Source organism: Bufo gargarizans, chromosome 5, assembly GCF_014858855.1.
Source record: "Bufo gargarizans isolate SCDJY-AF-19 chromosome 5, ASM1485885v1, whole genome shotgun sequence".
In the NCBI taxonomy this organism is placed as follows: Eukaryota; Metazoa; Chordata; class Amphibia; order Anura; family Bufonidae; genus Bufo; species Bufo gargarizans.
In genome coordinates this window covers 147,272,109-147,285,383 of record NC_058084.1, presented here as the reverse complement: position 1 = coordinate 147,285,383, position 13,275 = coordinate 147,272,109, and the positions used below count along the sequence as shown (strand labels likewise).

The 13,275-nt window shown below is 43.1% G+C and overlaps 1 protein-coding gene across 1 annotated transcript in view; it reads left to right on the top strand.

Annotated features, from left to right (window-relative positions):
* The window catches only part of LOC122938510 (acetyl-coenzyme A synthetase, cytoplasmic-like), a 53,649-nt gene extending 45,726 nt beyond the window's left edge, over positions 1-7,923 (top strand). The window contains exons 15-18 of the mRNA XM_044294062.1: positions 543-611; positions 2,947-3,123; positions 4,397-4,471; positions 5,817-7,923. Coding sequence (XP_044149997.1) covers positions 543-611; positions 2,947-3,123; positions 4,397-4,471; positions 5,817-5,944 — 449 coding nt within the window. The 3' untranslated portion in view covers positions 5,945-7,923. The remainder of the gene's footprint in view (positions 1-542; positions 612-2,946; positions 3,124-4,396; positions 4,472-5,816) is intronic.
* Positions 7,924-13,275: the final 5,352 nt, after the last annotated feature.

Genomic DNA, 13,275 nt, shown 5'->3' with positions numbered 1-13,275 from the left:
CTACTCCCGGAAAACCTGGGAGTTTATACGGCTAGTTTTACATCTCCGGCATTGTGATCCAGCAGCCAGTTCTGGCACAGAACGCCCAGGCAAAAATCACAGCGTGCAGCGGTTTCTGTTCCGGCTGAATCTTGGCATTTTTGCCGGATCTCCGCTGGACCCCATTATTGTTAATAAGGGGGGTGGGCATTCCGGGTTCTCTGCCTATAGATGTAAAACTATCCTTAGAATGGTGAGAATGTATAAGTATGGTCAGTCCAGTTTCATTGTTCCTCATGTTTTTTGACAATCCTGTTTACCCATTGAAGTGCTAGGATCAAACCTCAGTAGTGGATCTAAGGGAGAATATCCAGAAATTCAATCTGAACTTACCAATAACTGTACTGTAGAAACAGCTGCGTAGTAATGGTACATGTGGGTACAGGTGGGTGTACATGAACATGAAACAGTGTGGATGATGGCTTAATGATGTTTTATGACCGTTTCAGTATTTTGAGCACCACAGCTCTCTGTTAACCTCATACTTTCCATTTTATTAATAGGATGCAGGAGAGATAAGGATGGATACATCTGGATTACAGGACGCATTGATGACATGCTGAATGTGTCAGGTAAGTGTAAAGAACAGTTAGTTATAGGCTAAATGCACTGGATTTTCAATTGTGGCCTTTGTGTAGTTCAGACCCTGTCCATTTTGAAAGTTCATCCAAACACTAGAACAGGGGTAGGCAACCTCCGGCACTCCAGCTGTTGTAAAACGACAACTCCCAGCATGCATACTTGCTCTGCTCTTCTAAGAAATGTCATAGGAATGAATGGAGCATGCTGGGAATGGTAGTTTCACAACAGCTGGAGTGCCGAAGGTTGCTGACCCCTGCAGTAGAACCTAGTGCACAGGCTCCATATGTCTCCCTAGTACAGAGTGTATGGTCCTGTGTGTTGTTCTCTAGGCTTGGAGGGGAGAGTGTCTCCTTACATAGAGCATCTGATCAAGCTTGCCTTATGCACCTCTATTACAGAGAACTCTTACCCTCAAGAGTATTGTGGGTTTGATCTGAGGTCTGATTAGGGGTCTGATTAAGGTCCCTTCTACACGAGCGAGTTTTCCCTGGCCCCATAGAAGTGAATAGGGCTTCAGTGGAAAACATTGTTGCATCCGGATTTAATCTGGACGCAGTTCGGGTGCAATGTGTTTTTTACTGATGGTTGCTAGGAGGTATTGTTTCTAAACAGTGATGGCCAGTTTGCCGTGTTCGCCTGTGCCGGGAGCCGGTCTGAAACAAATGCGGTCACCGGGAGCAGGCAGTTCCGAGATCAGCCGCCGGGGGCCTTCATCGGGCTGTTCTCGGAACTGCCTGCTCCCAGTGACCGCATTTGTTTCAGACCAGCACAAGCACAGGTAAGGACTTACCTGTGCATCGCCGGACTTGTGAGTTATTATGGCAGCCCGCATGTGTTTGCCGGCGAACTGGCCATCACTTCAGGGTTTTTTTTCACCCGCGTGAAAAATGCATCAAAACACATTGCACCCGCGTGGGAAAAAAATTTACGCAATCACAGACAAAACTGACTGAACTTGTTTGCAAAATGGTGCGAGTTTCACTGAACGCATCCTGACACAATCCGTATCTTTCGTGTGAAAGAGGCCTAAGGCCTCGTTCACACTTCAGTGTTTGGTTAGTGATTTCCATCAGTGATTTGTGAGCCAAAACCAGAAGTGGAGCCTCCACAGACATGAGGTAGAAGGGAAAGATCTGTTCCTGTTCTGTGTTTAGAGTTGCACCTGGTTTTGGCTCACAAATCACTGATGGAAATCACTGACTAAACACTGAAGTGTGAACGAGGCCTAACAGGTGGGGGTTTGAGCTGCGGTCTAATTAACATTGGTGGTCTGATCTGAGGTCTGATTAACATTGAGGGTCTGATCTGAGATCTGATAGGGGGTCTGATCTGGAGTGTAATTAACATTGGGGGTCTGATCTGAAGTCTAATTGGGGGTCTGAGCAGAGGTCTAATTATAGGGGTATTCCAGGATTTGAATATTAATGACATATCCTCAGGATAGGTCATCAATATCAGATCGGCGGGGTCCGACACCATGCACCACCATTGATCAGCTGGTTGAAGAGAAGGCCACGCTCCCTTGCTGGTTTCTCCTGCTTGCCGTCGACATTACAGCAGTGAGCAGGTGTAATGACAAGCCGCTCCATTCACTTCTATGGGACGGGTCCTTCCTATACACTTGAATGCCTCAACCACTGTGACGTACTAGAAGGGGTTAAACTTCCTTTTTTTTTATTTTTTTTTTATGAGGACAGATATGCTATTCATGGTGATAGGTTCTCTTTTAGTATTATTATCCCACACAGTTTTAAAGGCTAGACTTCTGTTCCACTTACCGCACACATTTCTTACAGTGATTAGATATTGGTTAAATATCAACTGTAATATTTTCAAGTAGTCTGCGTACCTGATTATCTTGACATCCACTTGAACCCCAGCTTCTTCTCAAAAATTATAATCATAACCAAAGCCCATAAAGTGCTTATAGGAAACCGCTAGGCAATACAAATAATGCAGCCTGGGGCTTCAGTGGGGTGGAGCATGACACACATATTTAAATAACATTCTGCCCTGAGGCCCTGCAATAGGCATCACTGTATATTAGCGTTCCCTGAAGTGCTCCTTTTAATTGTCCTTCTATCTTTTATATGCAAAAATATGTGATTTAAACTTTTGACAGTATCATTACAGCGGGCTTCTCGGATGAGAACGGCATTTAATACCTGACAATTTATCTTTCATCTAACCATAACGCCAAACCCTAGGCCAGCAAAGCATATTGAACTGATTACATGAGATTTCTCCATTTGTCATATGTCTAATTACGTGAGTGAAATATTTTCAGCAGTTCTCCTGTGTAGTCAACATGTGTTTGTCCTGTAGGTCACCTGCTAAGCACAGCTGAGGTGGAGTCCGCCCTGGCGGAGCACCCGGCAGTAGCCGAGGCAGCAGTGGTAAGCCGACCGCACACCGTGAAAGGAGAATGTCTTTACTGCTTCGTAATCTTAAAAGATGGGAAGAAATTTACAGAACTGGTTACAGAAGAACTTAAAAAGCAAGGTAAAGTATTGTATTGTACTAACTGTCCTGTTGTCTGTTATCCTGCATTTCTGCTTTCTTTTATAGGTTTTATCTTATGGTATAAAAGGGTAGCTCCAGCAACAAGTTTGGCCATGTCTTCTGTTGGGCAGTTCAAAAGTAGAGTTCCCTGGGCCAACGGACCACCCACTCTCCTTGCGTTGTCTCCAACTGTCACTTTTAAACTTCTTCTGGAAGGCATGGCCAGTTTTGTTGAACTACCCTCTAAAAACAGCACTGTGTTTACAGAAGTACACCATGAACGTCACAATATATGGGTCCAAGAATCTAAAAATGAAGAGCGAACACATTGTACCCTAGTGAGGCAGATTTACTAACCCTGTAGATGGCGTACACTTAGACAGGCTGTCTGGACCTCAGGGTGGATGGTAAATGTGGTGCAGGACCAGACCCTTTTTCCAACTCTATGACAACTAATTGGTTAGCTTACTTTAGGACAGGATTTTACTCCAGAAACGTGGTGCACTTGTGGCTCAAAAGTCACATCTTAGGCCACTCTCCTTTATTTGAAGCAATGCTAAGCCCCACCTCCATTTCGAGCAAGTTAGGAAAAGTTTGAGAAACGCAGTAGCGCCAATTCGCGCCACATTTTATACATTCTAGGCAGACACTCATTAGTAAATCTGAGCTACCCGGTGTTAAAATGTTGCAATTGAGAGCGGTTGCAGAATAAACTGATGGAGCTTTTTATTATAATTTTCTTCTATTTAAATAAGTTTTCCGTGATTTTCATATTGATGGCCTATCCTCATGTCATCGATGTAAGATTGGCAGGGGTCCAATTAGTGGCATCCCCGCCGATTAGCTGTTTGATGAAGCCACGGCACTCGCTGGAGCTCTGGTGAGTGCAGTGACCTCCTCGCTGCTTACCAAGCACAGCGCCGTCAATTTGATAGCGACTGTGCTTGGTATCACAGTTCAGCTCCATTACTGAGCTAAGCCTAGGCCATGTGACAGATGAATGTGACATCACATGGCCTAGAAAGAGGCCTAAGCACTGACAGAGAGCCGCGGCTTCTTCATACCGCTGATCAGCAGGGGTGCGGGGAGTCAGACCCCTGCTGATTCTGAGGATAGGACAACCCCTTTAAAGTCTAGCTATTTTTCACTTATACTTCCTTTTTCTTAGAGTAAAAAAATCTAAATTTTATCTATTTGAACCCATGTTTATAAAATGTATTTTGTGCTATCCGTGTAAATAAATAAAAAAAATGCTTAATCTCATTATTTGCAGTTCGGGAGAAAATTGGGCCAATAGCGACTCCTGATTTTATACAGAATGCTCCAGGATTGCCAAAGACACGATCAGGTAAATCCCCTGTGTTGCATTTTACCAGTTCTGTAAATCTGATGTGTACCGACGTGCAGAAGCAGGTGCAACGACATAGAGATCCCTTTCATCCTCCATGAAAAATTGCATAATTGCATGTAATTAATAATTGGTTTGGTAAGTTGTTAATGAGAGCACGATTACAGTAGAACATTTATACATTAGGTAATATCAGTGTAATCGCTCATGTAAAGGTTACTGGCTTCTATCCAGTGAGTATGCCTATTGCTTTCCAGGTGTAATAATTCATTTCCTTGCTATTGTTTTTCAAGATTCAGATAATATCTACAATAAATCTTTCCTAGCTTAAGGCCCCTTTCACACGGGCGAGAATTCCGCACAGGTGCAATGCGCGAGGTGAACTCATTGCACCCGCACTGAATCAGGTCCCATTCACTTCAATAGGGCTGTTCAGATGAGCAGTGATTTTCCCGCATCACATGTGCGTTGCGTGAAAAACGCTGAATGTTCTATATTCTGTGTTTTTCACGCAACGCAAGCCCCATAGAAATTAATGGGGCTGCTTGAAAATCGCAAGCATCCACAAGCAAGTGCGGATGCGGTGCAATTTTCACTCATGGTTGCTAGGAGATGATAGGGATGAAAGCAACCCCGGAACCCATTAAAGTGTATTCCCTGTATTATTTTCCCTTATAACATGGTTATAAGGGAAAATATTAGCATTCTTAATACAGAATGCTTACTAAACTGTAGATTGAGATGTTAAAAAATAAAATAAAAATTAACTTACCTGTTCCAATTGTTCACGCAGCCGGCATCCCCTTCTTTCTTCTTCTTTCAGGACCTGCAAAAGGACCTTTGGTGACGTAATTGCGCTCACCACGTGGTGAGCGCAGTGACGTTAGCGCAGGTCCTGCTGAATGAAGATAGAAGATTTCTATCTTTTATTTCTAATCTCATATAACCCCTTTCACCCCCCTTTTTAAGATAATATGGTGAAAGGTGCTTTTAAGGGCTCATGCGCATGACCTTATGTTTGGTCCGTATCCAATCCGATCCACATCTTTTGCAGATCGGATTGCGGAACTACTCATTTTAATGGGACTGCAAAGATGTGGACACCACGTGCCGTTTTTCGTCTGCAAGTCCGTTCTGTGCCCCCGCTAAAAAGATAGAACATGTCCTATTGTCCATTTTGCGGACAAGGATAGAACATTTCTATTGAAGTGAAAAATAAAATGGCAGCATGTACTCGGCCAGGATCCGTGTTTTGCAGACCACAAAACACATACAGTCATGTGCATGAGCCCTAACAAGTATCCAATCAACATGCATTTCTAAACTGTATTCTCCCTTTTTATAGGTAAGATAATGCGGCGAGTACTGCGACAGATTGCGCGGAATGAGAAGGATTTGGGAGATATATCTACTCTTGCTGACCCCAGTATAGTTGAAGTCTTATTCAGCCAGCGATGTGAAGCAGCAGCCTGAAGGATCTTCAGCACAATTCTTCTCCTTTTTTATTGATGTTTTTTATGGATTTAAATCAGTTTATATATTTAAAATATATCTCTGGATATCAGGATCCGTCCATGAGGAAATCCTCTTCAAGCCATGATGTCATTGGAATCGGCCCACTGCTTGGGATGACATCATGGCCTTACTTAGTGAACTGCTGTCTGGATTAGATACCGACTTAATTCGCTTTAATAATCTAATTATATTATCATTCAAAAACCTAATATATAAGGCCACAGTGATTTCTCCAGACAATAATTCAGGCAGTTACAAACGCTCACCAATGAATACGAATTGTAGGTTGTAATGTATGAAATGCCTCAAAATTGCTGCATTAAATGTGAATGTAAAATGCTAGCAATACTTGTTATTTTGCGCAGCGTACGTTGTGTGATTTGTGTACCTGACAATAAAATCTATTATGCTGTCAGGTCCGTACAGGTAATACCAGGCCCAGCATGCATCCAACAATACCGCAGCTCTTTGACCCTAGCTCTTTTCTGACAGGCAATGTCCTGTGTGTATTTTAAGAAATGATACCACAGGCTAAGGTAAAGCTCCCAGCCCCCATACACATGCATGCTCGGCTGAGCATGCATGTGTTGTGAATGGGAGTGAAGAAAGATGATGTCGGACACCTCCGTTGGCAGCTTATCTCCCCATAAACAAAAGGATCAAGTGTGTTGAAGTCCAACATGCCCAACCCTTCTCTCCCTTGACATCTGTCATCGGGAGAGAGTCAGGAGGCCGATGTACACATTAGATGGTCGAACAATGCAGATCAAATTGTAGGCTTGGCCAACACACATCTAAAATGTATTGCCAGCTTAAAGGAGTATTAACATTATGTTATTAACTATTGGATTGTGAGGGTCCTACAGCTGGGACCCTGACCGATCACCAGAACTAGGGCTCCGTACCCCCTGCAGCTCACTGAAATGAATTAAGCGGCCGGTCAGGCGTGTGCATGGCTGCTCCATTCATTTCTATGGGAGTTCCAGAGATGGCCTAGTACAGCGCTGAGCCATCTCAGGAAATCCCATACAAATTAATGGTGCAGCTGCACACATGCAGACCGTGATCGTTGAGGGTCCCAGCGGTAGGACCCTCACCAATCTAATACTTAATGTAACTGGAATACCCCTTTTAGGGTAAGTTGGATTTATTGCAGAAGGATCTGCAACCATCTCATCCATCTGAATGAGGCTGGCAAAAATGCATGCCCAAGCTGCAGAAAGAACTCTATTCACGTGTATGAAATGACATTTCCAATCACAGACATTTCTGCAACAAATTTGCCACTTGGTAATTTACGCTAATTGACCAAACATAAAAGTAAACAGATTTACAAAGCAAGAAGCACTTAGACCAAACAAAGAAGCCGTGTCTACCTTTTCTAGGTCTTCTAAACCAGGTATGCACAACCTTTTCTGCTTCAAGGGTCTCATTGTCAGATTTAACCCATCCCAAGAACCGCAATAGAACTTGAAGAGGTATCAGTCATCTGAGACATTTATGACATATCAAAGGTACTGTATATGCAATAAATATCTGATATGTGCAGGTTCTACTTCGCGGGCTCCTACCTGTCGGGAGAATGGGATTTCACTTCTCCATCTATGTACTCCAGAAAGGAAAAGACTGTGCTTGTATGGGGCTCTCCCAGGGGTCAGGAGACCTTTATTTTGCCAATATATGGAGTACCAAAGATGGCCACGTAGTGCATACATCACTAGTAGTGTTGAGCAAACTTGTGTTTTAAGTTCGCCGTCTAAAGTTCGGGTTATCGAAGTATCCCGTTATGGATTCTAAATTCTGTTATGGTCCGTGGTAGCGGAATCCATAACGGGATACTTCGATAACCCGAACTTTAGACAGCGAACTTAAAACACAAGTTCCCTCAACACTAATCCCTAGTACTTCCCATCTCTGCTCCTGCCCTACTCACCACTCCTCTTATATTTTTTTTTTTACATGTAAAAAAAAAAAAATATGTGAGCTCCTGGGCCGCAGGTTGTGCACCCCTGCTTTAGACTATGCGTACACTGTTTTAATCATATTTTGTTATTTGTCAATTTGTTGTCATTAACGGACAAAGAAAAACGAATTCATATGCACGATGCATATTTGTTAATGTAATTACCACATATGTTAAGCAACAGCACTTTACCATGTCTGGACTTGAGGTTGGGTGTAATTGAGAAATTGTTACAATGATGACATGTCTTATAAAACATCTTACTAGTTGAGTCACATTATTAATAACGGCCCGCTGTAAGGTACAAGGAAGGAAATTAATGATTGTACATACTGATTTTATACAAGTTCTGACCTTCCATGTAAGGGTATATGCACACGGTGCATATTACATGTGGATTTTCAAGCAAAAAAAATAGCATAATACAGTACCAACTAAGTGGATGAGATTTTCAAAATCTCATGTAGAGGGTTATAGACATTTTCCATATGAAAATTGACCTGCGGTACAGATTTTGAAATCCAGAGCATGACAATTGTTTGTGCACATTTTCAGTGCAGATCTCACCCTTTCAATGCAAAGGGTGAAATCTGGGGCAAATCCATGTCAAATTCCACAAGTAGCACAGGTGGATTTTGGTGCAGAATTTCATCGAAAAGTGCGCAAAAATCCAGGTGGAAAAGTCGCATTAACTACACTGCCGTGTGCATGTACCCAAATACATTCTGTTCTGCCCTTTATACATGCCGTGTCACTGCACAGATGAATCATAGAATGTTTCATTGTTTTTCGTCATATGTTTTATGTTGAATTTTTGTATATACTATATTTGAATCACATATAAACTACAAGGCCTGTAAGGCGAGAATGGGACTTTTTATCTTTTATTAAAATTTTTATGCCTTTTTATGATTGTATTGTAATAATGTGTTTACAGTTCCCAGTTAATAAACGCTATAAGTAAAATATACCACAGCTTCCATTTTTTTCATTTACAGTATTTAATTTTAACAATATAGTGTTTTTTTTTTATAAAATAGAATGCAAGAAGTCACTTTGCTAACATATAAATTGAATAATTTTACAAATGCACATTTTTATAATTAAATAAATAGCACAGCAAATCTTTATTACCATATCTTCAAAAGAATGAACAAACATTTAAAACACATACCTGATGCATACGTGGAAGTGCAAACCATGGTAAAGGGCTATTCACATCTCGTTTTTGCTGTAAGTCAAGCGGATACATTTGTAAACAGAAAAAATGGCTCGACATACCCATAGACTGTCATTGGGCACAAGTACTTCAAAATTGCATTCTTTTGACGGTGTTTATCATTGTTTACGTTTTCTGTATGTTTTTTTTGCAGGACAATTTTTATTTTTTTTACATTGTAATTAGGGATGAGAGAATCGACTTCGGATGAAAGATCCGAAGTCAATTTGCATAAAACTTTGTTAGAATACTGTACAGTATTAGAATGTATTGGCTCCAATGAGCCGAAGTTATTACTTCGCGAACCCTTACGAAAATCTTTGCGTAATAACTTCATAAACTGATTTCTACAGTAAAAAAACATTTCCCGAACTCTGGTTCGGTTCCAAGTGGTACCTTGGAACCGAACCCGAGTTTGGGAAATTATTTTTTACAGTAGAAATTAATTTATGAAGTTATTACGAGACTTTGCGAAGTAATAACTTCAGCTCATCGAAGCCAATACATTCTAGTACTGTAACATCGACTTCGGATGTTTCAGGGCAGGCGGTGGAGTATCAGAGTCGGTAACAGGCAGTACACTGGTAGACATACAGAATATCACACAATTGCTGGTAAACTAGAAATACTGCCTGCACTCTGCAGTTTTTGTCCGGCCGCCTCTCAGCATGGTTGCTGTGCTGCGGCCGGATCTCCAGCCCGTCCCCATTATAGTTGTCACAGTGCGGTTCTCTGTGACATTTATGGCTGTGTAGGCTGGCTGCATGCCCTCTCGCGTACTGGCTGCAGGCTGACTCCTGTGTATGCTGGTTGCTTGGGGCTGCATGCTGGCTGCGGTTTTGTGTGTGAACTATGGCCTGTCTGCATCTCTGTGGTTCCTGTCACAGGTGTCGTGCTGGCTGGATGCATGCGCTTTGTGTACTGACTGTGGGTGTTCCCATGTATGCTGGTTCTGCGATGAGTGCTGGCTGTGACCTTGTGTGTGATCTATGGTCTGTATCGTTTGTTCAGTGCTTCTTGTTAATCTTGGTTTTGATGGGTTTAACATTCCCTGGTCTGTTCCTGGGTGTGGCTTATCAGGTGCCCTCGTTATCGCAGCTATACCTACACAACGTGCAGAATTATTAGGCAAATTAGTATTTTGACCACCTCATCCTCTTTATGCATGTTGTCTTACTCCAAGCTGTATAGGCTCGAAAGCCTACTACCAATTAAGCATATTAGGTGATGTGCATCTCTGTAATGAGAAGGGGTGTGGTCTAATGACATCAACACACTATATCAGGTGTGCATAATTATTAGGCAACTTCCTTTCCTTTGGCAAAATGGGTCAAAAGAAGGACTTGACAGGCTCACAAAAGTCAAAAATAGTGAGATATCTTGCAGAGGGATGCAGCACTCTTAAAATTGCAAAGCTTCTGAAGCGTGATCATCGAACAATCAAGCGTTTCATTCAAAATAGTCAACAGGGTCGCAAGAAGCGTGTGGAAAAACCAAGGCTCAAAATAACTGCCCATGAACTGAGAAAAGTCAAGCGTGCAGCTGCCAAGATGCCAGTTGCCACCAGTTTGGCCATATTTCAGAGCTGCAACATCACTGGAGTGCCCAAAAGCACAAGGTGTGCAATACTCAGAGACATGGCCAAGGTAAGAAAGGCTGAAAGATGACCACCACTGAACAAGACACACAAGCTGAAACGTCAAGACTGGGCCAAGAAATATCTCAAGACTGATTTTTCTAAGGTTTTATGGACTGATGAAATGAGAGTGAGTCTTGATGGGCCAGATGGCTGGATTGGTAAAGAGCTCCAGTCCGACTCAGACGCCAGCAAGGTGGAGGTGGAGTACTGGTTTGGGCTGGTATCATCAAAGATGAGCTTGTGGGGCCTTTTTGGGTTGAGGATGGAGTCAAGCTCAACTCCCAGTCCTACTGCCAGTTTCTGGAAGACACCTTCTTCAAGCAGTGGTACAGGAAGAAGTCTGCAAGGTAAGAAAAACATGATTTTCATGCAGGACAATGCTCCATCACACGCGTCCAAGTACTCCACAACGTGGCTGGCAAGAAAGGGTATAAAAGAAGAAAATCTAATGACATGGCCTCCTTGTTCACCTGATCTGAACCCCATTGAGAACCTGTGGTCCATCATCAAATGTGAGATTTACAAGGAGGGAAAACAGTACACCTCTCTGAACAGTGTCTGGGAGGCTGTGGTTGCTGCTGCACGCAATGTTGATGGTGAACAGATCAAACACTGACAGAATCCATGGATGGCAGGCTTTTGAGTGTCCTTGCAAAGAAAGGTGGCTATATTGGTCACTGATTTGTTTTTGTTTTGTTTTTGAATGTCAGAAATGTATATTTGTGAATGTTGAGATGTTATATTGGTTTCACTGGTAAAAATAAATAATTGAAATGGGTATATATTTGTTTTTTGTTAAGTTGCCTAATAATTATGCACAGTAATAGTCACCTGCACACACAGATATCCCCCTAAAATAGCTAAAACTAAAAACAAACTAAAACTACTTCCAAAAATATTCAGCTTTGATATTAATGAGTTTTTTGGGTTCATTGAGAACATGGTTGTTGTTCAATAATAAAATTAATCCTCAAAAATACAACTTGCCTAATAATTCTGCACTCCCTGTATCTGTGAGCTGTGGGGCTTTCTGGGTGTAGCCCCTTGCTGCTGACCCAGGGGGTTTTGCCATCTGCCCTTCTGTGTGGTGTCGCCTGGTAATGCATTGTTGTTGTTGCCTTGTCTGATGTTCTGTACCTGTTCTGTGGTGATGTTGTTATCCTTGTCCATGCCTTGCCTTTTCTTCTGTACCTGTTCCATGTCTAATCTAGCAGTGCTCTAACTGCGTCTGATAGCCTGGCAGTGCAAAACTGCTTCTGATCCTGTCCTTTGTCCAGCCTGGCAGTGCCTACTGCTCCTGATCTAGTCTGTTCCCTTGTCTGTCCTGCAGTCCTTACTGCTTCTGTTCCTATGTTTGTCCTGCCTTCGTGAGAGGGACCCTGGGTTCTCCGGAGGGAGGATCTCTTGTCTGTGTGCAGCTCTGTCTGAGACCACCATGCTTCCATTCCGCATGGGGTCCAGGCATCTGCTTCTGTCCTGGTTCTGGTTTGTCTGATCCATTTCCTGTGTTTGCTTGGGTTCCAGTTGTGTTTGTTCCGCTGGTGCTTGCACCAGCATGGTTCTTTGTAGGTAGCGGCCAAGTGCAACCAGCGAGCCCTAGGCCCAGTTCATCCCCACCACCAGGGGCTCTGTGAAGAACGGGGCTCACTGACTCTTCGACCACCTGGGTTTTGCCTCTGGTCTGCCTGCGCACTTGGGTCTGTGGTAGTGCTACCACTATTGCCTAACCTGCATATGTTACTGTCATGTTAATTTAATACATGTGTAATAAAGTACTCTGTTGGTCCCTGGTCTGTTATCTGCCCATGTCCTGTTTGCAGGATGTCCCGGAGGCCTGCCTTGGGCACCCGCACGTGACAGTAGTGAATGGGGCACTACCTTAATCAACCCCTCTGTTCTGTCAAGCGGTCCAGACACTCTACCCCTCCTCATCCTCACCCACAGCAGGTCCAGCCGCCGGAGTATCCTACTCCTTCTGCAGGATGTAGCATGCGCTTAGCTGGTATGTCTGCTCTTCCCATCCCTAGGGAGAGTGTGCTTCTTGGCTCTTAAAGGGACAGAGCACACATCTTAATGTGTGCTTAATGGCTGCCTCAGTGTATTTAAGGCACTTTCCCCAGTGGGAGTGCCTGAGCATTAGGTATTCTAGCTTGCTAGTACTAGTGAAGGTGTGGCCGTTCTGTTTGTCCCTATACTGAACTCGGTCTGTTTACTGACTTTTTCTATGAATACGCATGCTCACTTGTATGTTGCAGTAAAGAACCTGTCAGCTCCCCTGCTGTAGTGTGGTATAGAAAACCTATCATTTCTCTTGTGTGGTGTAGTATAGAGGACCTTACTGCTCTCCTGTGTGGTGCAGTATAAAGAACCTGTCCGCTCTCCTGTTTGGTACAGTATAGAGGACCTGACTGCTCCCCTGTGTGGTGTAGTATAGAGGACCTGACTGTTCCCCTGTGTAGTGTAGTATA